Raw genomic sequence first — 26,798 nt, 5'->3', positions numbered from 1 at the left:
GTCTATCACTAGATGAATGGATAAAATGCGTTATATTCATACAATACGATATTATTCAGCTTTAAAAAGAAGGAAATTCTGATACATGCTACAACACGGAGGAACCTTGAGGACCTTATGCTAATTGAAATGAGCCAGTCACAAAAAGACAAATACCGCTTATATAAGGTACCTAGAGTAGTCAAATTCATAGAGGTATATTTGTGGTTTCCAGGGAATAGAAAGAAGACATAATGGAGAGTGATTACCAATGGGTACACGGTTTCTTTTAGGGTAGTGAAACTGTTCTACAGTCAGAGGGTGGTAATGGTTGCACAGCTCTGTGAATACACTAGAAGCCATTCCATCGTACATTTTAAGTGAGTGGATTTGATGTATCTGAATTCATTTTGGTAAAGCTGTTGGAAAAAAGATTGAAAATGGAAAAGGAACTAGCTTTTCATTATGGTGCAGGATTTTATAAAAATAGTTGCTCAGAACAACAAATGTACCTCCTGTCTCCAGGATTACTAGTTCCATACTTTGGAAATGTTGTTTCAATGTAATTAGAAATGCGAGCAAAAACAGATGTGTTGCTGTTCGTGTATAAGGTTGTAACAATTAAACCAACTCCGTTAAAATTTGTTTAAATTTTTAAAAAAACAAGAACCAGATGTGTTGTCCTTCATGGTTTCCCCCAAGTGCTGCTACCCCTCAGGAGTTAACGCTGTTTCCTCTAAGACCTGGCAAGACACCCCAACAGATGTTACTCATCTTTGGGCCTTCTTAGGATCAGGAAAGGGGAAACCACTCAGGACATCTAGGTCTCTTACGTCCTTACCCAGGAGAGATCTTCATTGCAAGACAGATTGAAACAGCTAATAGTAGTGATTAAGAAGAAAATGACTGTAGTGTTTGATTACTGCATAGAAATGTAAATGCCCTTCCAGTTTGTTACCAACGTTAGCTGAAAGACCTGCCTCATTCTGGACTCTTTCCCCCAACTTTGACTTTTTCTATGGAGGAAGAGCGAAGCACAGAGATCAGGTAGTAGAAGGCTACTCCTTGGCAGACCTTGCTGAAAAAGGGTTTATGAACATGTTTCTTGCTACAATTTCTTGATGTACAGTAGGTACTTCCCTCTAAGATACAATAAAAACTGTCTCTATGTCTCTGATTTTTATAAATGTCATACTTGTGTTTAAGATTTAAATAGTATGAGGAGGACATTATGAAAAATTTCATATAAATATGGTACAGTTGAGAATTTACTTTTTTCTTTGTGTGTGTGTTGCTTTCTACATAAAGCTCCTGTTGGAACACCAGGATGCAATTGCCCCTGAAAAAAATGACTTACTGAGTGAATTGCTGGGGTCGCTGGGAGAGGTGCCAACCGTGGAATCTTTTCTTGGTAAGAGCTTGTTCCTTCTACCTATCCCTTGGTTTTTGTTTAATTGGGTTGGTTGGTTGGTTGGTTGGTTGGTTTTCCTATCCTAGATAAAACAATTTCTTTTGGAATTGAATGTTTAAGCATATTTAAAGAATAACAACTACACTTGCCCCTTCCTACAGTGAGTGTTCTATAATTGATAGAGTCCGGGATTATAAAATAATTCAGTATTTTTGAAGGTAAGCTCCAGATATGTAAAAAAGGAATTGTCAACCTGTATTATACAGAAAGAAGGCATCGTTAAAGAACCAAATTTATTAGAAAATGAGAAATAATTTTATTAACAGTTATCCTTTTTAGTAATTTGTTTGTATTTGAAATACCTATGTCCCATGTCATTTTAATTTTTCAATCGATATTTTAAAAGCCACTTTAGCTATAGTAGAATGTGGGTTTTGTGAAGACCATGATCTCCCATTTAATTACTGAGCCTGTCTTTCCCACAGAACTTTTATGTTACGTTATTGGTGCCATCATCACAAAGAGTGAATTGTAAAAATAACACTAGGATTTTTTCCTTACAGGAGAAGGAGCAGTTGACCCCAATGACCCTAACAAGGCAAATACATTAAGTCAGCTTTCAAAGACCGAGATTTCTCTTGTCTTGGCAAGCAAATATGACATAGAGGACGGTGAAGCTATAGATAGCCGAAGCCTCATGATAAAGTAAGTTTGGGGATTAAAGGGCACATGTCTCCAAATGCACATCTTAAACCATGCAAATTCAAATAAGGCTAAATCCCAACTAATTTATTTAAAAGTATGTGAACATTGGCCAGGCATGGTGACTCACGCCTGTAATCTCAGCGCTTTGGGAGGCTGAGATAGGCGGATCACGAGGTCAAGAGATTGAGACCATCCTGGCCAACATGGAGAAACCCCATCTCTACTAAAAATATAAAAATTAGCTGCGCGTGGTGATGCATGCCTGTAGTCCCAGCTACTCGGGAAGCTGAGGCAGGAGAATTGCTTAAACCCAGGACGCAGAGGTTGCAGTGAGTGGAGATCGTGCCACTATACTTCAGCCTGGCAAAAGAGCAAGACTCAGTCTCAAAAAAAAAAAGTTTGTGAACGTTGAAATCTATTATGTATATCCATCAAACATCTAATCAAGGGATAATAGACTGTAGAATTTAGGAAGGAATTAAATATTACAATAGTTTACAACACCTTCCTTGGTTTTTAGTTTTCCATGTAGTAATTTGATTTTTTTCCTTTGAGAAATGATTAACTCAGTTTACATAAGTCCTTAGGTAACTGAAGAGAAATATCTATTACAGAGTGGCCAGAAGATTAGTAAGGAAATCCAGTTAACCAACGTTAATTTCCAGTATAGAGTCATGTAAAAACACATACCTACGATAAGACATTATGATAGCATCTGATTTATTGGCCTTCCTTCCTATTAAACTGATCCTGGATATGTTTACCAGCTTTGACTTTATTTGTACCCTACTTCCTGCCACCAAAGACTTCAAGTGAAGCATTCACACTTTAAATAATACTATCTTTTCTCCATCAAAGAATCAAGGATATTCCACATCCATCCTTTACACACAGAGTAAGAAAGAGAATGAGATTCATGATACAACACCATAAATCAGAAGCACACGCTGACCAAGCAATGCAGTTTTCAAGAACTTATACAGACCCGAGAGTGCGTATCAGTACATTAGAACAGTTTTGTATTGGGGTGAGATGGAAACTGGAAGTGGAAAAATGAGGACAAAAGGGAACAAGTGTGTGTTGAAACAATACTTCACATATTACTTCCAAGCTACCTGTCCTGAGTTCTGAGGTTGTTTTTATTTGTGGCAAGAGCTTTCTCTCCTGCCACTGATGTGCTGAAGCGTGCTTGAAATGTGAATGAAAACAGCATTCATCTCCACTTAATTTTTTTTTTTAAACATTCAATCATCTATGAAAACAACAGGAAGAACTTCTTCACTGTGCTGTGTTGATATGTTCTTCTCTTAGGCTTGTTGATTTTGTCCTCAGATCATCTGAGGCTCCATTTGGTCATGCAGCATTTGGTCAATGCTTGTCTACCTACTCTGTGTTCATGCACTGGGCTTGAAACTGGGATACAACAGTGGGCAAGCTGGTAACAGCCTCTGTCTTACAGGGGTGGAGAGCACAGCTCGACAGTAGGACCGTGACCAAGTTGCAGGACTAGGACTTACCCTTGGCCTCACAAGAGTTGAGGGCAGTTCTTTTTGACTACAGATTACCAAGGCAGATCAAACTTTCAGGGAGACAGTTCAGGACAGGGCAGGAGAGAAAGGGGGAGAAAGTCTCCACCCTGGGTTCCTCTGAACAAGTGCCAATTATAAAGATAACTGGAAATACAGATTGTGTGGTTTTGCCATGTAAATGAAATTAGGGCAAGTATCCCATGATCTCATAAGCTTTGTCCTTTAAAAGTAATGGGAAGAAATTTTTTCTTGATTAGTTTTGTCTGCTATTTCAACATTATTTTCTAAATGCAGTCAACTCAAATGTCTGCATGATGTCTGAGAATCACAATTTGAGTAGTTCAAAGTATCAGATCATCTGAATATCATATATATTTATACTTATTCCTGAGCACCAGTCTCAATGATTCCGCAAATTCTAGGAAATCACATTTTAAAGATAAAACCATAAAAGTCAGGCCTGTCTGGAAGCAATGTGTCTTAGCCTGGGAAACCTGGGACGTTGTCCTGTTTGTCTTACCCATTACCCAGCCTCGGCCCTTGTGTGGCTCTCGCCCCGTCCCCAGTGTGTGTTGGAAACAAACACTATCCACTTCTTTAATCACCACACTATATAGAGCCAGCAGTGGGTTTATTTTTTATTGTGGTAAAATACACATAAAACTTACCATTTCAGCCATTTTAAAGCATACATGCATTTAGTACATTCACAGTGTGCAACCATCACTGTCGTCTAGTTCCAGAACATTTTTATCAGATGTGAACCCTGTACGCATTAAGGAGTCATTCCCCATTCCCCGCTGCTGCCCAGCCCCTAGCAACCACTAGTCCGCACTCTATGTCTTTGAACTTTTGCCTGAAGATATGAAGTCGTATCTCACTGTGGTTTTGGTTTGTACTTTTCCAATGACCAAAAATGTTGAGGATCCTTCCATGTTTGTCATCCACTTGTGTATTTATGTATTCTTTTTGGAGAAATGTCTGTTTAAGTCCTTTGCCCATTTTAAAATTAGGTTGTTTGTGGTTTTGTTCCTCAGTTGTAAGAGTTGTTTATATATTCCGGGTACTGGACCCTTATCAGATATATGATTTGCAAATATTTTTGCCCCTTCTGTGGGTTCTCTTTTACTCTCTTGATAATGTCCTTTTCTGCACAAGTGTGTTTTTTTTTTTAATTTTGATGAAGTCCAGTTTATCTGTTTTTTTTGTTGTTGTTGTCGTTGCTTGTGAGATTTACCCTAATGTTTTCTTCTAAAGGTTCTATAGTTTTAGCCTTTACAGTTAGGTCTATTAACCCTTTTTGAGTTAATTTTTGCATGTGGTGTGAGACAGGTGTCCACCTTCATTCCTTTTTGTTGTTGTTGTTGTTTGTTTGAGACGGTGTCTCGCTCTGTCACCCAGGCTGGAGTGCAGTGGCACGATATTGGCTCACTGCAAGCTCTGTCTCCTGGGTTCATTCCATTTTCCTGCCTCAGCCTCCTGAGTAGCTGGGACTACAGGCACCCGCCACCATGCCCAGCTAATTTTTTGTGTTTTTAGTAGAGGCGGGGTTTCATTGTGTCAGCCAGGATGGTCTCGGTCTCCTGACCTCGTGATCCGCCCACCTCAGCCTCCCAAAGTGCTGGGATTACAGGCGTGAGCCACTGCACCTGGCCCCACCTTCATTCTTTTGCATGTGGATGTCCAGTTGTCCTAGCACCATTAGTTAAAGAGACTATTCTTTCTCCATGGAATGGTCTAGGCACCCTTGTCAAAAACTAATTGACCATGCATGTATGGTTTTATATCTGGATTCTCAGTTCTACTCCATTCACTTATATGTCTATCCTTGTACTAGTGCCACACCATATTGCTCACTGTAGCTTTGTAGTGAGTTTTGAAATAGGGAAGTCCTCCAACTTCTTTCTTCTTTTCCAAGATTGTTTTAGTCTTGCAGTTGAATAGGTCTCTTGCAGTTATATGTGAATTTTAGGATCTACTTTTCCATTTATGTGAAAAAGGCTTGAGGTCAGTGTTTTAATAGAGGCCCTAAGTCTTTTATGCTCAAAGGCCTTCCTCTTGGCATACTGTGAGATCTTACTGTTGGCCAGCCACTTTACTAAGCAGCCCAGTGATCAATGTAGGTAACAAACTGAAATCAACACTGACTGGTTAGCCATCCCTGAAAGTGAAATGTAGGTATTGCCCAAAAGATTCAATAGAATTAGCTCTATGATTTTAGTCAAGCCCTGCTTCTAAATATGTTTCCTTTAAAGTACATATTTGAAAAATCTTGATACTAACAGATAATTACAAAGTGCAGCATTGACAGGGAACCTGAAAACTGAGTCTTTTTCTTTAAGGCAGGGAAACTAAAGTCTAGAAGTACCAGTATCAGTCCATGGCCTGTTACGAACCAGGCCGCACAGCAGGAGGGGAGCAAGTGAAGCTTCCTCTGTATATACAGCTGCTCCCCATCGCTGGCATTAATACCTGAGCTCCACCGCCTATCAGATCAGTGGCAGCATTAGATTCTTATAGGAGTGTGAGCCCTATTGTGAACTGCACATGCAAGGGATCTAGGTTGCACACTCCTTATGAGAATCTAATGCCTGATGATCTGTCACTGTCTTCCATCATCCACAGATGGGACTGGCTAGTTGCAGGAAAACAAGCTCAGGACATCTACTTATTCTGTATTATGGTGAGTTATATAATTATTTCATTATATATTACAATGCAATAATAGAAATAAAGTGCAGGATAAATGTAATGTACTTGAATCATCCTCCTGAAATCATACCCCACACTGTCCATGGAAAAATTGTCTTCCACAAAACCTGTCCCTGGTGCCAAAAAGATTGGGGACCACTCCTTTAAAATATTGACTTGAACACCCTCATGAGAATGATTTTTTTCCAAGCTAATAAACCAAATTTGTAACTCAAGCATAAGATGTAGTTCTTGAGATTCATTAGAGAACCAAATTTAACTAAGACAGTGACTTTTATAAGTTATGAAGTGGATAGACATGAAATGCAGAGCAACTGGGATGTGAAAATACCTAGCTTTTCTCTATCAAAAACCTATTCTGCTTTTTTGTTAAACAGATTGTGTTCTTAACTTTCAGAAATGCCCTTAAGTTTAATTACAATGTCACTAGCTTTCCAGTCATGAGTAGCTCATCTTCATGGGGGCCCCCACAGTAGCAGAATTTGAGGCATTGTTAATCCTTATGCTTGTAAATTTAATTCCATGCTAGTCTCATAATTCTTACTCATTAGATGAGGATGAAGATGATGATAATAGCAAACACCTATGTAGTGCTTACCATGGACCAGAGACAGTTTTTATATACTCTATGTGTGTGTGCATATGCACACACACACCAAATGCGAAGTGCTCCAGAATGCCAGACCTTTTGAGAGCTGACACTGCTCAAAGGAAATGCTCGTTGGAGCATTTTGAATTTTTCGGATTTAGGATGCTGAACCAGTAAAGTATATAATGCAAATATTCCAAAATCTGAAAAGATAAAAAGTCTGAAACACTTTTGGGCCCAAGCATTTTGAAAAAGGGGCACATAATCTGTAAAGAGAGAAAAAGAATAACATGTGCGTATATATATTAAAATAAATGTGTAAAATATGTATGTAATATTCTCAGCAACCCCAAGAGAGTGGAGGTTATTATCAATATTTTACAGATGAGGAAACCAGGCACAGAACAAATATAAACCTTTTCCTGGGTAATACCGTTACTAAGTGGAGCAGAGATTCAAACCCACATGATTTTAAATCCTCCAGGGCCTACACTCTCGATAATAAACTTTTACAACTTGTCCAGGGCAATGTCATTGTTCTTTGCATTCTTAAGAATCTTAGAATAAATAATGAGAATTATTAGCTGAGCAGTTACTGAGTAATGCAGGCTGGAGTATTTTTCCAGGACAAAGAGGAGGGACAAAGGGCACATATCAGAGTAGGAAGAAACATTTATTTCTTTTTTCCTTGTGTATGTTTATAGAATAGAGAACCTCAGTTTGGGCTATTGCTATTTTTATAATACTACCAAGCACAGGGATATTTAAAAAAAAAAAAAAGAAGAAGAAGAAGAAGAAGAAACCTGGTCTAGGAATCCTAAAACCTAGTCGAGGGGTCTTAGGATGACATAGGGTGATAACCTCAATCTATCGCTTATTAACCATGGAACTCAGCAAGTGGCCTTGCCATCGGTTTCTCCTCCATAATGTAGAGGAGACAGAAAAGGAAGGGCTATGATGATCACATGAAATTATAATTAATACCATATAAATTATATAGAACCATGCAATTGTCAACCTTTCATTATAACTTATGATGCAACTTAAAATATGTGATCCTTCTGGCCTTAATTAAGCTTAGTTTCCCACAAAAGTATGTGCGTTTAAGTAGAAGGCAATATTTGTGGTTTTTAATCATACTTAGCTGCTTGAGTTCTTAAATTGTCATCTCTTAAGAATTTCCTATCACATGATTAAGTTTAGGTCCCATGATCCCAGCTGAAAGATTTCCTTGTTTTTTGGTCCAAACTAGCAGGAGCACTAAATGGCTAAGGTGATATTTGAGATCTGGAGCTAATAATGTAAATTATGTTGTTAGGATTTTAAATATTGAAAGTATTCCTTAGTTTCCACAAACACTGATTCCTTTTCAACCTTGGGCACACTAGAAGCAGATGACAGAGGGGGAGCTTCAGGAATGCTACTGGTAATAATAGATGCCATATGAATGGAGTGGCCAAACCCAAGAGGCCACACCAGCTTACAAGCGCCATATGGGCTCATTTATCTACAGTGGAATTTGAGCACAGCTATGATGAATAAACTCCCTGGTGTATTTCTTTCTCTTTTTTTCTTAATTCTTTTTCAAAATTAGATACCTCCTCATTAAAGGAGGGCAAGACCCGTGGTTTGGATCAACCTGTCTTACATATTTGAAGAGCCCCAATGCCAATACTCTAAGCAGTTGATTTATGCTGGTCAGACCATATCCAGAATGTTATATTTGGACTGGGGTGGGAAGGGGAATGCATGTTAAGGTCATTGGCAACTGGAATGTGAGCAGGACTGTGAGCTCTTTGCAGATGTCATTGTGAGGAGCTTTAAGGGACTGAGCGGTTTCACTTGGAAAAAGGAAATATGGTAGAAGAGGGGATAGAGGGACACAGTCTTGGCATTTCTCTGTAGGTTTTTCAGAAGCTGCTGATTTGGAAAGGGAATTGGACTTGTTTCCTGCAGCTCTAGTCTCTTAGGTTTTAGTTGCCACATTTGTACAATCAGGGATTGGATTGTTTTTCAAAGGTCTCCCTCCGGGCCACAGTCCTGTGACTAACCAGGTTCCATGACTGGGTGGCCCTGGAAGGCAGGCCTCTAGAGTGAGCTCCTGTTTGAGAATGGAATGTGCCAATATTGTACTCTCCCAAAGAAATTTAATATAAGCCACATGTAATTTTAAGTTTTCTAGAAGCCTCATTTTAAAAAGAAATAGATGAAATTGATTCTAATAATATATTTTATTTAACCAAATATATGCAAAAATATTTAAATATATAATAAATGTAAAAAATGGATGAGATATTGTACATTCTTTGTTTCATACAACATCTTCAGAATCCAGTGTGTGTTTCACACAGCACATCTCAGTTTGTACTAGCCATGTCTCAAGTGCTCAAGTGTCACCTGTGGCCAGTGGTGGCCATCATGGGCAGCACAGCTTTAAGGACCATGTGAGTGCTTACCATGTGCCAGACCTCACAGAAGACTTTAGATCTTTTCATCCAATCCTTGCCTCAGTCCTGAGAGACTCCTGTATTATAAATGAAAAAACAAAACCCACAAGGATTATATAACTTGCACACATCCACATGGCTAATATGCAACAAGAGTCCAAGCCAAGACAGATTTGGTTTTAAATCTGTCCATCCCCATTGTCCTTAAGCACTAGACACACTGTAGTGGGAGGGAGGTGGGTTCCCTGTCATAGGACTGGATGGTTACTTACGTCTGAGGTAGAACTTTGGCAATGAATTCCACAGGCCTGATGTACAGTAGAAGCCCAAGAGAAACAGGCTGTGTGAGCAGTTTGTCCTCCAGCAACTCCTGAGCAAATAAACATTCTTTGTCTTTGGTGGGGCACGTTTTAGTGACTCCAGTCATTTGGTCATTACACAGCTTCTCTAAAGAACTGGAAGTTCCCTAGAAACTGTATATCACAATTAGTTCTGAGAATGCTATTTCAAATAAGAAAGTTACTATATTTACACTTTTTAAATCACCCAAAGCTTTTATTTTTAACTCAGCGTTCCTGTTTAATATGTTGATGATGATGGCTGGAGGAAGGTGGTGTGTAGGAAGGAAAGGATACATGGCTTTCTCAGCCACAGCCGCCTTAGGAAATATGCCATCCCCCACGTGGCTGTAATTAGCTGTGAGCCCACCTTTGACTCTCCGTGGAGTATTTAGCTGTGCATTCCCAGACAGCCTATAAATCCCCAGCAGCAAAGGGTCGTGGGGCCAGAGGAAATGGTTCTCCAAAGGCCAGGGGGAAGGGAGGCAAGGAAGACACATTGTGATTGTTCTTTTCACACAGACTTCTGATAAATAGGAAATGGGAAAAATGATGTTTACAGATGGCTTATTGGATTTTATCCTATTTTCAAAAGTAATATATTTGTAATTAACTTGGAAGGTTTCTCTGTCATTTGGGAGTAGTTGCCTATATCCTTCAAAATGTGAAAATTTTATTTTCATTTCTAAATTTCATGCTACATGAACATTTCCTGCTAGAGTTTAGGAAGAAAAATTAGTCATTCAGTGATATCATGTAATGACTTTGAAATAACGGGACTACAGTAAAAGTGAAACTTCAGACGTCAATTAGACCAGTGTATGTATAATTTAAACAAACATTTGTCTGTGTTTCCTTTTCTTCCTTTCTTTTCTTTCTATTTATCTATCTAGCTAGCTATCTGAGATGGAGTCTCACTCTGTCACCCAGGCTGGAGTGCAGTGGCACGTTTTCAGCTTACTGCAACCTCTGCCTCCTGGGTTTAAGCAATTCTCACACCTAGGCCTCCTGAGCACCTGGAATTACAGGCACATGCCACTATGCCCAGCTAATTTTTGTATTCTTAGTAGGGACGGGATTTTGCCATGTTGGCCAGGCTGGTCTGGAACTCCTGACCTCAGGTGATTCGCCCACCTCGGCCTCCCAAAATGCTGGGATTGCAGGAGTGAGCCACTGCGCCTGGCCCTTTTTTTCTTTTTATATTTTTTTTATTTTCCAATAATACTGTTTCCACCTTATGTAAAAGTGAACAAACTTGACCCTTTATCTTTTGTGTTAAAACCTTTTTACATAATTACATAACATGATCCCTCACTAGGAAGGGGTGGCCAATTGCCATAAAAAACACCTATGAGAGAACATATGGTTTTCGTACTTCCAGAATTTTCCAGCTCTTTACTATTTACTGACAAGCTCTTCTATTCTATTCTACCTGAAGGTGAGGACCTAACCCTATTTGTTAGTTGCTCAGGCCCTTAAACACCATCCTCCTCGCCGCTATGCCAGCTGACAGCCCAAGCCTCCACAGCTCACACTGGACGTTTGCTGCCACTGGTCTTCAAACTCTTTCATAGCTTTCTGATAGCAGGACAGTTGGTCTGGCTCCTAAAGGCTTATGAGGTATTAAGCCAGCTCAGAAGTCTAGGTGCTATTAACGTCAGGAAAGGAGAATATTGGATACATTCCTGCACTCTGCAGTAGCAGGCCATATCAGTAGCACTTGTTCCCCTGCCCATCAAAAAGTAGTCTCGGTCTAAAAAAGAAGGAAAGGTATTTAGAGAGGAAATCTTGTGATATACTTGTGCCCATGTTACTGACAGTATAATCCTACAACATCAAGCACATAAAGCCCAGACTTTGATTATCAAGCATTCATAAACTTTGAAGAGTCTTACCACAGGCCTGGTGAATATCTGCAAGAATGTTTTATTTTAAGGTATTATCTTTGAAGCTTCAGTATTGTATGTGTTTGTGCACTCTCTTAGGAGAAACAGATTTTTGTGCATAAGGACTACAGTCTGAAAGTCTGTCTCTTTCTCTGTTTTAAGGACCAAGAAGCTGATAATTGATGTGATCCGGAACCAGCCAGGGAACACATTGACAGAAATCTTAGAGACACCAGCCACTGCGCAACAGGTAATTTGGCTTTAAGTGTAAAATAATAATAGGAGTTGATTTTCTTAGTAAATCTTTATGCCAAATGTTTATTATCTCAGAGAAACTGTATCTGACATGGTCTGGAAGTAAGGAATTTTATCTATTACTGTAGTAAACTGAGTTCAGCCATATATAAACCTGTATGAAGTATCAATGGGGATGAAATAGAAAATACAGCGCCAAATTCATGCCGAATATACTTTTGTCTTAACCTAGGATGATAGTTCTGGGTTTTTCAAAGCGTGGAAATGTTCATCATAGTATTTATCACACAGTAGATGGGCAAGTAAGTCAGTTGAGAGAATTCTAGCTGACAGGATATTGAAAAATATCTTTCCAATTTTATGTATTTACTAACTTGAAACAAATAAGCATCTCACATGTTAAAGATGTTTTCCAAATGCTCCAGAAGAAACTATTGAGTCCACTGGGTCAAAGCATCATTATGTTAGCGTAAGTAAGGTTTCACAACAATCTTGCATTTAGCTTTTTATTAACATCTTTGAAAATGTGTCATTGTTCATTCTAAAATAAATTTAAAGTTGTTATTTTAGTACCAATAATTGCCACTCCCTAAACAAAAGTTAATTATTTAATTAACTACTTCTTAGCAGAGCTATACATAATTTTCCTGGATCATTCTTAATTTAATTGATTGCCAAGGAATCCTTGTAATGGTTTTTAATTTAAAAAATATAAAAGGCTGGGCATGGTGGCTCATGTCTGTAATCCCAGTACTTTGGAAGGCTGAGGTGTGTAGATCGCTTGAGCCCAGGAGTTCAACACTAGACTGGACAACAGTGAGACCCTCATCTCTAACTTTTAAAAATTTTTAATAAAAAATATAAAACTAAACTTCAAATCACGTGTTTGTTAATGTGTGAATATGTTTTCAACAATATGGGTAAAATATTACACTAGGTTCGTATAAAAGACTTTTACTTCTTACTATTTTTCATTTTCCCCTAAATGTGTCATGAGTAAGTGACTGAGAACACAGACTTCTGAGATCAAGTATACCTCTGCACCTCCTAGGTGTGTAACTCTGCGCACTTAGAAGCATTGCTGTGTCGCAGTTTCCTCAACTGTAAAATGGGATTAATAATAGTACCCAGTTCACAGGCAGGATTAAGTGAGTTAAAACATGTTAAATGGGTACATTCGTATCTGGCGTATATTAAGTGCTCAACAATGTTGGCTGCTGCTTTTGTTATTTACTGCTAACCTGGTAATAATGTTCCTGTGTCAATAATGTTGACCTACCTGTCCTATGTCTGACATTACTGTGCCTAACTAATAGTCGTTTCCTTAGACTTCATCTATTGAGTCAGTCAATTGTCTCGTACAATGAAATGGGAAGACCAATAGTCTCTTTTTATTACTGTTTCCTTTTACAGACTATCCAAAGAGTGTTCCTTCATTTATTCATTTACTCATCGTTTGTCTGGGAATTTATGATATGCTATCTTATTCCCTTTGCTCAAAGAAACTTTGCAGGTTTTTCAGAGTTGCTGGTTTGTGATTCCCTTTTAAGAATAGAGCTCTCTGACTGCCTCTGTTGGTTTAGTTCAGGACTCTCCATAAACATGGCTGATGTGTAAGAGTTTAGCTGGGTTCTGAACATTCAGGGTTCTCATAGCCACATTTCAATAGATAATCTAGTTTTACTTTCCTCGGCTAGACTATCCAGGAATCGAAATCCTTCCATCTGGGGAATTACAAAGTAGCAGTTATCCATTAAAATATGTCCATTACTATGGTGATTTGTCACTTTGGCAATAAAGCAGCTATTAATAATTGTTCCCAAATAAGGCTTGCTATCAGAAAGATGAAGTAATTCCTTTCAAACTTCAAATCTCAGGAAGAACATGTTCTGGTTCTAGTCTTTGAACTTTGGCTGGAGGACTACTTTCATTTTGACATTAACTTGCATTGTGTAGCTTATGAACTGTGAAATTAGGGGATCAGAGAAAAATCAGCACCTTGATATTCTCTTTTCAGGAGGCAGACCATGCCACGGACATGGTGAGCCGTGCAATGATAGATTCCAGGACTCCAGAAGAAATGAAGCATAGCCAATCTATGATTGAAGATGCACAGCTGCCTCTTGAGCAGAAGAAGAGGAAAATCCAGAGGAATCTTCGGACATTGGAACAGACTGGACACGTGTCATCCAAAAATAAATACCAAGACATTCTCAATGAGATTGCCAAGGTTTTTGGAAACAGTATTCTTTCTTCTTCACTTAGCAGACATTTGCTAATCACCAGTCAAGTGCTGGGCACTCTGTGAGGTGGCATTAGGAATTCATGGTTGCATATGCTGTGGTTACTGCACTCTTCAATGTTACAGATTTTTAAAGGTTTCAAAGCAGTTGATGACTTTTTTTTTTTTTTTTTTTTTTTTTTGAGGTGGAGTCTCACTCTGCTGCCCAGGCTGGAGTGCAGTGGCGTGATTTCAGCTCTCTACAACCTCTGCCTCCCAGGTTCAAGCGATTCTCCTACCTCAGTCTCCGAAATAGCTGGGACTACAGGCGCACACCACCTCGCCTGGCTAATTTTTGTATTTTTAGTAGAGACAGGATTCCATCATGCTGGCCAGGCTGGTCTCGAAATCCTGACCTGGTGATCCGCCCGCCTCGGCCTCCCAAGCAGTTGATGACTTTTAAGAGAAAATAATCATAACACTTTGAAGTCATTAGGAGAGTTGAAACAGACCAGAAATAAATACTAAAAAATGTACTTGACAAGTTTGGTCTATACCTTTAAGCTAGTTTTAAAAATAACATTATTTGGAAGAGTTTTCTCCTGAGATGTTAGTTGTCATATAGCTCAGTTGCCTTAGAACCTGCCATTGAGATGAACTCTGTGTCCCAGATCATTTGTTTTTAAGCAATTTAACCTAAATGCAGTTCAGACTTGAAGATTAGTTTCTGTTTTCTTATCCCATGTTCTTACACTTGAGAAACTTCCTGAGCAAAGCGTCTCAACTTAGTGCAATGAAACATCACAGGAAGTGGCTAAGATCTGTTTGTCAAGGATAAGGAAGTATATATTTGGGTTAGAAGGATATTTCATTCTTTTTATTCAAACATGCAAATTAATACGGATCTAGAGGTTAAAGTCAGTTAAATGACCAGAAAAAAAATAATAAATTTTCTCATGTTCTGGGAGGGAAATGCGCCCAGCTTTGTTCTTTGATAGAAAGTTATGTTCAATTCTGGCAGTAGGCTTATTCCTTCTAGCCCAAGTGACTCAAGGGCAATAGCATTTCTTTCTTTAGTTTTGGGGTAGAAATATTTCTATTTGGGAATATGGGGTAGATAAATATATGCTTTTGCTTTAAAAAAGAAAAAGGCTATCATGGAGACATGATATTCTATTTAATGAATATTCTATTATATGAAGAATTTCTATTTAATGAAGAATTCTATTTAACAAAGAATATTCTATTCTAATATTCTATTCATGAAGAATTTTTACCTAAGGGCATGGGGAAGTTGTGGGGGGAGTGTATGTGTATGTGGGTATTTGTTTGAATTCCTAGGGGAATGGTTTTTAATTTGTCTACAAAAGAAAAACAATATTAAACAGGCATCATTTTCTTAAGTCAAACACTTTCATAACTTACCAATTAGAATTACCAAAAAAACTTATATCTGCAAGTTTAAATTTAGCATAGCTCTTGTAAGCTATAAGCAGCTTATGCAACTTAATGTTCTAGGAATTCTATTTAAAGCCAAGTAATAGTTATCAATGTTGAATCTTTTCACTCAGTCTTGACAGGCTAGTGTTGTTTTTTCAAACCTTGAGAAATATTTGTCAGATGAAAAAGTTTGTTCTTTTCTTATTTTAAAAATCAATTTAACAATTAAATGTAAACCTTTTTAGTTTAAAGTACTATTCAAAGAGGAATATTCAAAATAGTCTGAAGAGGCCAGGCACAATGGCTCATGCCTATAATTCCAGCACTTTGGGAGGCCAAGGCAGGCAGATCACTTGAGGTCAGCAGTTCAAGACCAGCCTGGCCAACATGGTGAAACCCTGTCTCTACTAAAAATACAAAAATTAACCAGGCATGGTGGCGCGGGCCTGCAGCCCCAGCTGCACAGAAGGCTGAGGCAGGAGAATCACTTGAACCCCGGGGCATAGGTTGCAGAGATCAGGCCACTGGAGTCCAGCCTGGGTGACAGAGTAAGACTCCGTCTAAAAAAAAAAAAAAAAGTCTGAAGAAATTGCATTTCTGCTGCTTTGTGCCCCTTTTAAAACACAATTTTTCCTTAAACTAAATGTGTAGTTATTCTAAAATAACTTATTTGCCTTTCCATCAAGAAAAAAATTAATGTTAACAAGTCTCTTAAAGTGAAATATGTACACTTTCCCGTTCTGAAGTAAAAAGGGATGGGAACCCTGTGGTGGTGTTGAGAGTAAAATAAGGTACCTGAAATAAGCTACAAGTCAAGTTACAAATAGTGACTTACTACTGCTTGATATTCTTCTTGTCCCAAATTGGCAATATCATAAAGCAAGCTTCTGCTTAAATATGATAGCCCTTACTTGTTGTTTTAGGATATTCGAAATCAAAGAATCTATCGTAAGCTTCGAAAAGCTGAATTGGCAAAACTTCAGCAGACCCTGAATGCACTTAACAAGAAGGCAGCATTTTATGAAGAGCAAATCAATTATTATGACACCTACATAAAGACTTGTTTAGACAACTTAAAAAGAAAGTAAGTTAAAATCATGTCACGTTCATTCGTAATGTCATGATTTATGAGATGTCAGTTCTGCATTTCTATGCATTTGGGTTGGGTATGGAAGAAAACTTTTTGCTCTGTCTTATAACCAAAAACTGGAGTCTCAGTTTTATTATTTGCCACTGTGAACTAAGAAGTCAGGAGCAAATGGAAGCTTTTCAGTTCCCCACCAGCACTAGAATTAAAGTGACTTACCTGTTGCATATTGAACAAATAGCATTAGTAGTTGGGGAAGCACTTTCATTGTTCCTTTTGTCTTTTTTAGTCAAAGATTTTTAAAAATACTATTATTTTTAAAATCTCTTGTTTTTGGACTATATTTTGTATAATTGATCATGTTAGTTAATGCCAGATGTTTACTAATTGCACAGAGCAGCTGAATGTTTTTAAATTGCTTAATGGTTTTAAAAAATTATTATTGACACAACCAGCAAAATTTGGTAGCTGTCTATTATCCGTTAGCATAAGTATTATAGATTTTTATATACAGTATAGCCATTTTTAATGAATATCCTTTGCTTAGTAATTATTCTTATCACTAGACTATGATCAATGCTAGTTAAATTTTAATTACCCATTTAAATATGTAATACAATATTTTTATATAATCCTTGTCATCCAATTGGCAGAAGGAAATGGTACTGTATGGAAAAATCTGTTGCATTAATCATAGATCTTTTAAATTTTGCTGCAAATTGACTACAATGTTATGTATTCATGAGGTACAAGATGATATAATTTGTTATTACAATATGAAATAATTAATTCACATATGCATCACCTCAAATACTTAGTTTTTGTGATGAGAACACTTGAAATTTACTCCTAGCAGTTTTTAAAGTACAATACACTATTATTAGCTATATTCACCACACTGTGCGATAGATTTCAAAAAAACTGATTCCACCTGAGAGTTCGTATCCTTTGACCATCATCTCCCCATTTCCCCCACCCTCCAGCCTCTGTAACCACCATTCTGTTCTGCTTCTATGAGTTCAACTTTTTTAGATGCCACATATAAGTGAGAACATGTGGTACTTGCCTTTCTGTGCCTGGCCTATTTCACTTAGCATAATGTCCTCTAATTCTATCCACATTGCCCCAAATGACAGAATTTCTTTCTCTTAGGGCTGAATAGTATTCCTGTGTGTGTGTGTATATACCACATTTTCTTTACCTGTTCATCTGTGAGTAGAGTCTTAGGTTGATTTCATAACTTGGCTGTTGTGTGAGTAGTGCTGCAATGAACATGGGAGTGCAGACATTTCTTTAACAAACTGATTTCACATCTTGGAATAAACACCCAGAAGTTGGATTGCTGAAATTACAGAAGATTTGATAAAGGGATGTAGCCACATTTAAACCTTATTGATTTGGCTCCCACTAGTCCTGAATTTTAGTTTGTTTTCTTCGGGCTTCTCTCTGTTTCTCTTTCTCTCTCTCTCTTTTTCTCTCTCCCTTTTTCTCTCTCCCTCTATATATATACACACACACACAAAATACACTAAATATATATATACACACACTATACATAGTGTGCATATTCATTTACAATTACATAAATATATACATTATATAATGTATAGTGTACATACACTATACACTAAATATAGGAAGGAAGGAAGAATATATACATATACATGCAAGGAAGAAGTTGGTCAAGCTTATTTTCAGTAGAAATGAGATTGTTAGTGATTTACTTTAAGGCATTTCACACAAGATCCACAGTTGGGCGAATTGGATTTGGGTTCTGATTCTCTCTTACATTGTGTGATCTTCAGCCCAGTTCAGTGAACTTTGAGCCTCAGTTTTCTCATCTTTAAGGTGGAATTAAGAGTACCAGCCTCACCAGCTTGGCTGACATGGCGAAACTCCTTCTCTACTAAAAATACAAAAATTAGCCAGATGTGGTGGCATGTGCCTGTAATCCCAGCTGGAGGTTGAGGCAGGAGAATCACTTGAACCCAGGAGGCAGAGGTTGCAGTGAGCCAAGATCACGCCACCGCAGTCCAGCCTGGGCGATAGAGCAAGACTCCATCTCAAAAAAAAAAAAAAAAAAAAAACCTCCCCCACAAAAAACAAAGAGTACCAGACTCACAAGTATGGTTATGAGAGCTACATGATATAGTATATAGCAAAGGAATTTATTAATTTAAAAGTATATGGAAATGTTAATTTTGGAAATGTGAGGTAATATTTATAAGGCACTTAGAACAATGCTGGCCACATGGTGTTTGTTAAATAGATTAAAACCGTCCTGGTGATATCTTTATGTAGGACCACACAGTTCATGTTATTGCAAAACAGCTACTTCTGAAATGACTAAAGATAACCACTTGGTTCAATATACCTGAGAAAATAGAGTGTAAGTTTTATGAAAGATGTTAGTCTGTAATGTAAACTTCAGTCACTTGGGAAATCCCTTTCCGCTCAAACAGTTTAGTAGTGAAGTTTTACTCTGTGGATGAAATTACCTACTATCACAAAATAAAAAGGTGTATATCCAGTGTCTGAGGGCCAGGTATGAACAGCGATGTCACTCTGGGTATGGTAGTTGCACTACCAGAAGCCTCTGCATTTGCCATCATAACCACAAATGGTCTGTTCTTATTTTGTCAGAAATACTCGGAGATCAATTAAACTAGATGGGAAAGGAGAACCCAAAGGGACGAAGAGAGCGAAGCCAGTGAAGTACACTGCGGCAAAGCTGCACGAGAAAGGTGTCCTGCTAGATATAGATGATCTTCAAACGAACCAGTAAGTGTGACCTGGAATCTGCATGGAACACGCATGCCATTTGATTTCTTGTGGCCTTGGAGAGAGCTCCATTTGGTCTAGCAAGGCTTAACCTTGATTACTGATTGGTGAGAAGAGAAGAATACATGAATTGTCATGGCTGCTCTTCCCTTGGCCTCAGCATCTGGTGCTGTCAGTCATATGTAATGTGTTCAGTGGTTGTCTTTCCGTGGCTTGTGCAGTATGTTTGGGTTGGTGAACCTCCAGAACTGAGTCATAGCAAGGAGAGTAAAAGGCTATCTTTTGGTCTTGATGGATGAATTATCTACCATTGCAAAATAGCACCTTTCTCATTTAAAATAGGCTGTGCCAACCCCTGGATCAGAGCCATTTCCAAAGCATGCTGTGAGTGTGTGCATTCAGTGTGGTGGAGAAAACAAACCCTCCTTCACAGCCCCACATCAAGCACCACATGCTGCCTCATTTTAAAGGGGTCATGAGCCCATTGTTCCATCACTCTCTTGTCCTAAAATCTCAAGGGAAGCCAGACTCACTGGCATTTGCCTCTTCTTTAACTCCTGCCTGTATTCGAAGCCTGGCTTCTGTGTATCCCATAAAACCTCCTGACAACACCAACTCAGAAGAAAATACTTCTTCCTCTTTTGAAGTTTCCTTTTTTTTTTTTTTTTTTTTTTGAGATGGAGTCTCACTCTGCTGCCCAGGCTGGAGTACAGTGGCACAATCTTGGCTTACTGCAACCTCCACCTCCCAGGTTCAAGTGATTCTCCTGCCTCAGCCTCCCAAGTAGCTGGGATTACAGGCACGTGCCACCACGCCCAGCTAATTTTTGTGTTTTTAGTAGAGACGGGGTTTCACCATGTTGACCAGGTGATCCGCCCCACCTCGGCCTCCGAAAGTACTGGGATTATAGGCGTGAGCGACCATGCCTGGCCTAAAGTTTCTATAAAAGTTATCATCTGAAGTACTCAATTGGCTATAGGTCAGTAATGTTCATGTTCTGTGACTCACATATTTCCAACTATATTTTATGCTCTTGAAGAGCAAGGATGATATCTTTTATTTCTTCTGTAATAAACCACCTATGTCAGAACTCTGTGAGCTACAGATCTCGACAGTAGCCATCAAACTTAGTGTTTGGAAAGCAGAATTGGGGGAAAGATGATGTGAGGTTTTTGGTGACTTCCTTAGGATTTTCTCAACAAGCTATTCTTTAAAAATGATTATTTGAGATTCCATTAGTTTGTTTCAGCTTTAAGCACATCTGTACTTGTAATTTCACGTGTATGAATGTTCCTTTCTTCACAGGTTTAAGAATGTTACATTTGATATCATAGCTACTGAAGATGTAGGCATTTTCGATGTAAGATCAAAATTCCTTGGTGTTGAGATGGAAAAGGTGCAACTCAATATTCAGGTAAGCTGCTGGAATTTCTGCACATTGATGATAAATTTTATATGTGGATCATACATTGCTACCCTGGCTCTTGGTCTCCATGACAACAATAAAGTTTAACAGAAAACCAGTGCCAGCTTTCTTTGCCAATATTTGTTAAGTGTTGATGATTTTTCAAAGCTGTGACTTTTCAAATGATTGGAAATTAATATGCTTCTAGCTGGCAAACCATAGCAGTCAGTTTCTCTAAGCCATGTTTCCATTTTATTTATTTTGTTTATTTATTTTTTTTGAGACGGAGTCTCGCTCTGTCGCCCAGGCTGGAGTGCAGTGGCCAGATCTCAGCTCACTGCAAGCTCCACCTCCCGGGTTTATGGCCTCCCAAGTAGCTGGGACTACAGGCGCCCGCCACCTCGCCCGGCTAGTTTTTATGTATTTTTTAGTAGAGACGGGGTTTCACCATGTTAGCCAGGATGGTCTCGATCTCCTGACCTCGTGATCTGCCCGTCTCGGCCTCCCAAAGTGCTGGGATTACAGGCTTGAGCCACCGTGCCCGGCCCATGTTTCCATTTTAAAGCTTAGACAAAAGAATATAATTTAAAAGTATTCAGAGCTATTAATACATGCTATAAATTTTCCTTTTATTGGAAACTTGCATTTCTTTCTAAGACTATGTATGCCCAGGACTGGAACTTTCATGATCTCATTTCTCCCTCTTTCCTAGAATGAGTTTTCTTATTTGTGGGGGTGGGGGGGGGCAATTGAGAAAGGGTCTTGCTCTGTCATCCAGGCTGGAACGCAGTGGCGCAATCATGGTTCACTGCAGCCTCAACCTCCTGGGCTCAAGCTATCCTCCTGCTTCAGTCTCTCAAGTAGCCGGGACTACAGGTGCACACCACCACATCTGGCTAATGTCTATATTTTTTGTAGAGACGGGGTTCTGCCGTGTTGCCTAGGCTGGTCTTAAGACTCCTGGGCTCAAGTGATCTGCCTGCCTCAGCCTCCAAAAGTGATGGGATTACAGGCAATAGCCACCACACCTGGCCCCTAGAATAGTTTTTACATCAGTTTGTTAACTCTATTTGCCAAATGTTTGTGATCACAGAAATGAAAGGCATTATGCAAAACAGATATCTATAAATAGAAAAATGGTGTTTGCAATATAAATTATTATTTTATCATAAAAGCCACATTTAAGCCACCTACACCTGACTGGACACTAAGAGATAAAGTCTATGTGAAAAAAAAAAAAAAAAAGTTAAGAGGGCAGTGCAAACAAATGTTCATCTACCCCCAACTTCTTAATCCTTAGCACAAAATCAATTTAAAGAAATAATTGAATTTTTCTTTTTTGATCTAACACTTTTTACATGGAAATAACATCTTTTTACCTGGGCCCCAAACTACTTACAAAATGGTTTCCAGGTGTTTTGCATATGTTTACGTGAATCATCTCACTCAGATCCTGAGAGTGATGTGAATTCTGGCCTCACTGTCTGTGCAGCCCATGGCTGCATGCACTGGAATTACCTCCCCATCATGGGAGTCTGTGCCCGAGCCCTTCTTTTCTGGCAGCCCTTGTAAGTTTAAAAAGAAAAACAGGAGCTGAATGGATTTGATAATGGAGTAAATTAGAATTCGAAGATAAGATGAAAGCTGTTATGTAATTATGGAAAGTATTTTTAAGTAAACAGTATTGTTTTCTAACTTACTTTAAATGTCACTAAATGTATCCATTTAACAATTTAGCTAATTAGGGTCTTCAGTTACTTTGTGTAATAGATAAATACAGGAAGAGAAAAGAACGCACTTGTGGTGATACCGTTTGGTTAGTGATTCCTCTGTAGAAATAGCAAAAGATATATGTGATTGCCAAGAAGGAAATTATCCAGGGCCAGTCAGTATCAACTGAACCAATGAGTCACAAGTGACCAGGAGACACCTTATATTGTGTTTAGAGAGAAAGCAATAATTCCATGAGACTTCCTTTGAGTACTGGTACAAAAACCAAGCTTCACGTGTTCCTTTGTTAAGGATTCTGTATACAGTAAGATTAGCTGTTCATACTATTCATTTATACACATAATGGATTGTGAAATGTTAATCCTTAGCTATATGCAGGTGACCAATATGTCTTGGGTTTTTTAAATCAGTAGCACATAATCGGAACTGGCTACATCATTAGCAAGGCTCAGAGCAAAATAAAAATGCAGCGCCCTGTTTTTATAATTGTTAAGGATTTTAGGAGATGACAGAAGAGAATAAAACCCTGGGCATGGGACCCTGTGCAGCTGCACAGATTGCATACCTACGGAGCCAGCCCTGCATTTGATAGCCTTCAGATGTAAAGGCTGACTTCTATTTATATATGCAGCTTTTAGTCAATTGCATGAATGTGTAAATTGCCAAAGAGAAATGTGATGGTCAGGTCTTTACTGTGAGTAAAGGACCGGGAACAGGACCAAAATTTGAAAGGACTAAAGAAAGTCCCTTTTAACATTACCGCTCTATGTCTCTTGGTTATCTTCAGCCCATTCTCCCTTCAGTTCCTAAAGAAAACCGTAGGATAGAATTATGTCCTATAACTATAGATCATATAGGTAACAGGAGGATATGACTTATGTGATGTATGTTCTGCTTGTAAAAATAATGCCAGGTATTTATCAGGGACTGCAGGGTGGGCCTTCTTCCTCTCCTAGATGAAGAACTGAGGTTCAGAGAGCTAATTATGGACGAGGCAGCTGGGATCCAAGTTCTTCATCACTCTTGTCCGCTGCCTGTCTCATAGGATTCCAGTTGATCCTGCAAGACAAGAGTAGCTTACAAAGGGTTTGCATATACCTTAATCTCATATCTCATTCCCAGTAGCACCCTTGTGAAATTGGCAGTGTTATCCCCAATTTACACACAAGGAAACAGAACTTCAGAGAAGTTGTGTCATGTTGCAAGGTCTTAAGATAGCAAATGGCAGAGCTAAAACTAAAGTCTGCTTTTCAAGTCATGAGTGCAGCCATGTTTTCTCTGCTCCCTACTTTGGGGACCCAGCTACTTCCCCTACATATGCCATTCCTTTTCCATCTAACTCTATTGGTTTAATTCTTTTCCAGTAGATTTTGTTTAACAGATGTTGCATTTCCCAAAGGAAAAGTGAATCTCCTCTACACTCTAAATAGCTAAAAGAATTATTGATGAAAGGACTTCAATTCCCTATAGAATTTTAGTTCTAGAAGCATATCTGAATAATGTAGGGGTTTACTTGAGTGAAGTTAGAGGTAATTGAGGAAGTGGAGGAGGAAGCTGTCAAGAGTCAAAGTTCTTTCAAAGATGACTCCAACTTCTACAATTGACCTTGTTAGAAACAAGAAAATGAGGCCTAGCCATTGGGCCAGGACAGCTCAGGAATTACATGTTCCACTGGGAGAGGTTTCCTGTACCTGTGTGACTATGAAATGCTACAGCTTACTTTCATGCATATGGCTGGTGTGACCCAGTTACTTATTTTAATAAGAGAGTTGATTTCCTTTGTTTATATGCTGACAGTGAAAAACAGAATGGTAGTTCGACTTAAGAATGAGGGCTTGTTCTCAGTACAGAAACAGAAGTAGCCTAGATCAAGAAGTACAGACCACTGCTTTGTACAATGGTCTCCAAACTTTGGTCACTTCATCAGGAAATAGTATGAGCACTTCTCTCCATACATAGTTATTTGTAAAGTATGCATGCTCTGCTATTGTACTCTAAAATGTGCTGTATAAAATATATACAAAAAGGTCCAAAAAATGAGAAAAAGTAAATAGAAATAGGAAGTCTAATATTCTTTTTGCCTCCCCAGTGAATTGTCTTGTTCACTTCACTTTAGAAAACACGGCTTTCTGTGTTTTTGTTTTTGGGTTTTTTTGAGACAGTCTTTCTCTGTCACCACGGCTGGAGTGCAGTGGTGCAGTCTCGGCTCACTGCAGTCTCCGCCTACTCAGTTCAAGTGATTTTCCTGCCTCAGCCTCCTGAGTAGCTGGGATTACAAGTGTGCACCACCACGCCCAGCTAATATTTGTATTTTTAGTAGAGATGGGGTTTCGCCATGTTGGCCAGGCTGGTCTCACTCTTCTGACCTGAAGTAATCCACCTGCCTCAGCGTCTCAAACTGCTGGGATTACAGGAATGAGCCACCACACCCAGCCAGAAAACACTGCTTTCTAAAGAATATGCATCTAGCCAGAACTTTGTGTTTTGATATTTTCAATTAAAAATGAAATTATAATTATATACCTGACATTAACTTAATGATCATCATTTTCTTTCATACAGCCTTTATCAATTCTAAAAAACTATTTTCTTTCATCTAAGTCACAATCAGTTGGGAATTTATTAAAATGCAAATTAATGGGCCCCACCAGAGAGCTACAAAATAAGAAATTCTTGTGGGAGGAGCCCATACAGCCTGTGTTTTTAACTAGCCTGTGTTTTTAACCAGATGATTGTGATGTACGCTTAAGTTTTAGAACCCCCATCTGTGGCCTGTTGCTATGGTATGCGCCTGTAGTCCTGACTACTCAGGTGGCTGAGGTGGGAAGATAGCTTAAGCCAGGAGTTTGAGACCAACCTGGGCAACATAGTTAGACCCCACCCGGGTGATTAGGTCAATTGAATCTGACTTTTGTCGACAAATTCATCTAGTATGTTTTTTTTAATACACAAAATGTCAAAGTTGAGATTTAATGATGCTTTTTACAATTTCAGGATTTACTTCAGATGCAATATGAAGGAGTAGCTGTAATGAAAATGTTTGATAAGGTTAAAGTGAATGTAAACCTTCTCATATACCTGCTGAACAAGAAATTCTATGGAAAGTGAAGTGCCTGCAGAAATGTCATGGATTCTGTATCATCTGGATTAGGAAATGAATTTGTTTAATATTTTTGTTTTTAAACATGATTGAAATCACTGCTTATAAATGTGTGATTTTTTTTAAATGACCAAAACTGTTCTGAAGAATGTACCCAGGTGCCTTTTTGCTAATCTGATACTATAATAGAATGAGACATAAAATGAATGAATGGAAACATATCCACGCTGTACTGTGGTATAGGTACTCTGATTGAAAACTTTGGACATCGTGTGATCTGTTTTAAAGTTGCGGGGTGGGGAATTTAGCTGACTAGGGACAAACATGTAAACCTATTTTCCTATGAAAACATTTTAAATGTCCCACTTGAATAATGTAATTCTTCATAGTTTTTTTTAATCTATGGATAAATGGAAACCTAATTGTTTGTAATGAATCATTTAGACAGTTTTAAGCCCTGTCTTCTGGGAGTTATCAATTTTAAAGAGAACTTTTGTGCAATTCAAATGAACTTTTTATAAGTAATTGAAAATGACAACACAATAACACTTTCTGTATAAAAGTATATATTTTATGTGATTTATTCCTACTAAATGAAAGTGCACTACTGCCTCATGTAAAGACTCTTGCACGCAGAGCCTTTAAATGACTAAGGAACAACATAGATAGTGAGCATAGTCCCCGCCTCCACCCCTCACAATTTATTTGAATACTTCAATTGTGCCTCTCAATTTTTTGTAATGCTAAAAAATCAGTATCTAGATGGTTTTTAAACATATTCTCTGGAAATTGTTTTATGTAAAATAAATGTTACTTAATTCCATTAATTTGGCTTTTAAGTTGTCATAATCAATCAAAGTCATTTAGTGGGTAGGGGAAAATTCTTGGTAGTGTTTGTCAGGAAATAATACATTTCTTGCTGTACTGGTTAAAGTATAGAGCAAGCTGCTGTAAGGAAAAGATACAAAACCCTGGTGTCTAAAACAAGGAGTAGAAGTTCGTTTTTCTCAAATTCAGCTCAAAGGTGAGCAGATCCACAAGGTAAAGAGTTTCAGGCAGGTCAGTTGGCTCTGTCCTCGTACGGATTCCCCCCAGCCGGATGAGGGAGAGGATGGTGAAGAAGTCCAGGGCAAGCCTTTTCAGTTATATGCATCACTTTCACTTCCACTTACATCGTATTGG

General features: G+C 38.4%; 1 protein-coding gene across 4 annotated transcripts in view; it reads left to right on the top strand.

Annotated features, from left to right (window-relative positions):
• IQGAP2 (IQ motif containing GTPase activating protein 2) overlaps window positions 1-26,443 on the top strand; it is a 331,348-nt gene extending 304,905 nt beyond the window's left edge. For all 4 annotated transcript variants that reach the window (XM_011996387.1, XM_011996395.1, XM_011996408.1 and 1 more), the window contains 8 exons: window positions 1,288-1,390; window positions 1,954-2,095; window positions 11,759-11,846; window positions 13,869-14,081; window positions 16,436-16,596; window positions 19,243-19,380; window positions 20,686-20,794; window positions 25,511-26,443. In XM_011996387.1, the coding sequence (XP_011851777.1) occupies window positions 1,288-1,390; window positions 1,954-2,095; window positions 11,759-11,846; window positions 13,869-14,081; window positions 16,436-16,596; window positions 19,243-19,380; window positions 20,686-20,794; window positions 25,511-25,624 (1,068 nt within the window). In that variant the 3' untranslated portion in view covers window positions 25,625-26,443. The remainder of the gene's footprint in view (window positions 1-1,287; window positions 1,391-1,953; window positions 2,096-11,758; window positions 11,847-13,868; window positions 14,082-16,435; window positions 16,597-19,242; window positions 19,381-20,685; window positions 20,795-25,510) is intronic.
• Window positions 26,444-26,798: the final 355 nt, after the last annotated feature.

The sequence above is a fragment of the Mandrillus leucophaeus genome, unplaced genomic scaffold (genome assembly GCF_000951045.1).
Source record: "Mandrillus leucophaeus isolate KB7577 unplaced genomic scaffold, Mleu.le_1.0 Scaffold114, whole genome shotgun sequence".
Lineage (NCBI taxonomy): Eukaryota > Metazoa > Chordata > Mammalia > Primates > Cercopithecidae > Mandrillus > Mandrillus leucophaeus.
The sequence above is the reverse complement of the archived record's forward strand: the minus strand, read 5'-3'. Positions and strand labels throughout refer to the sequence as shown.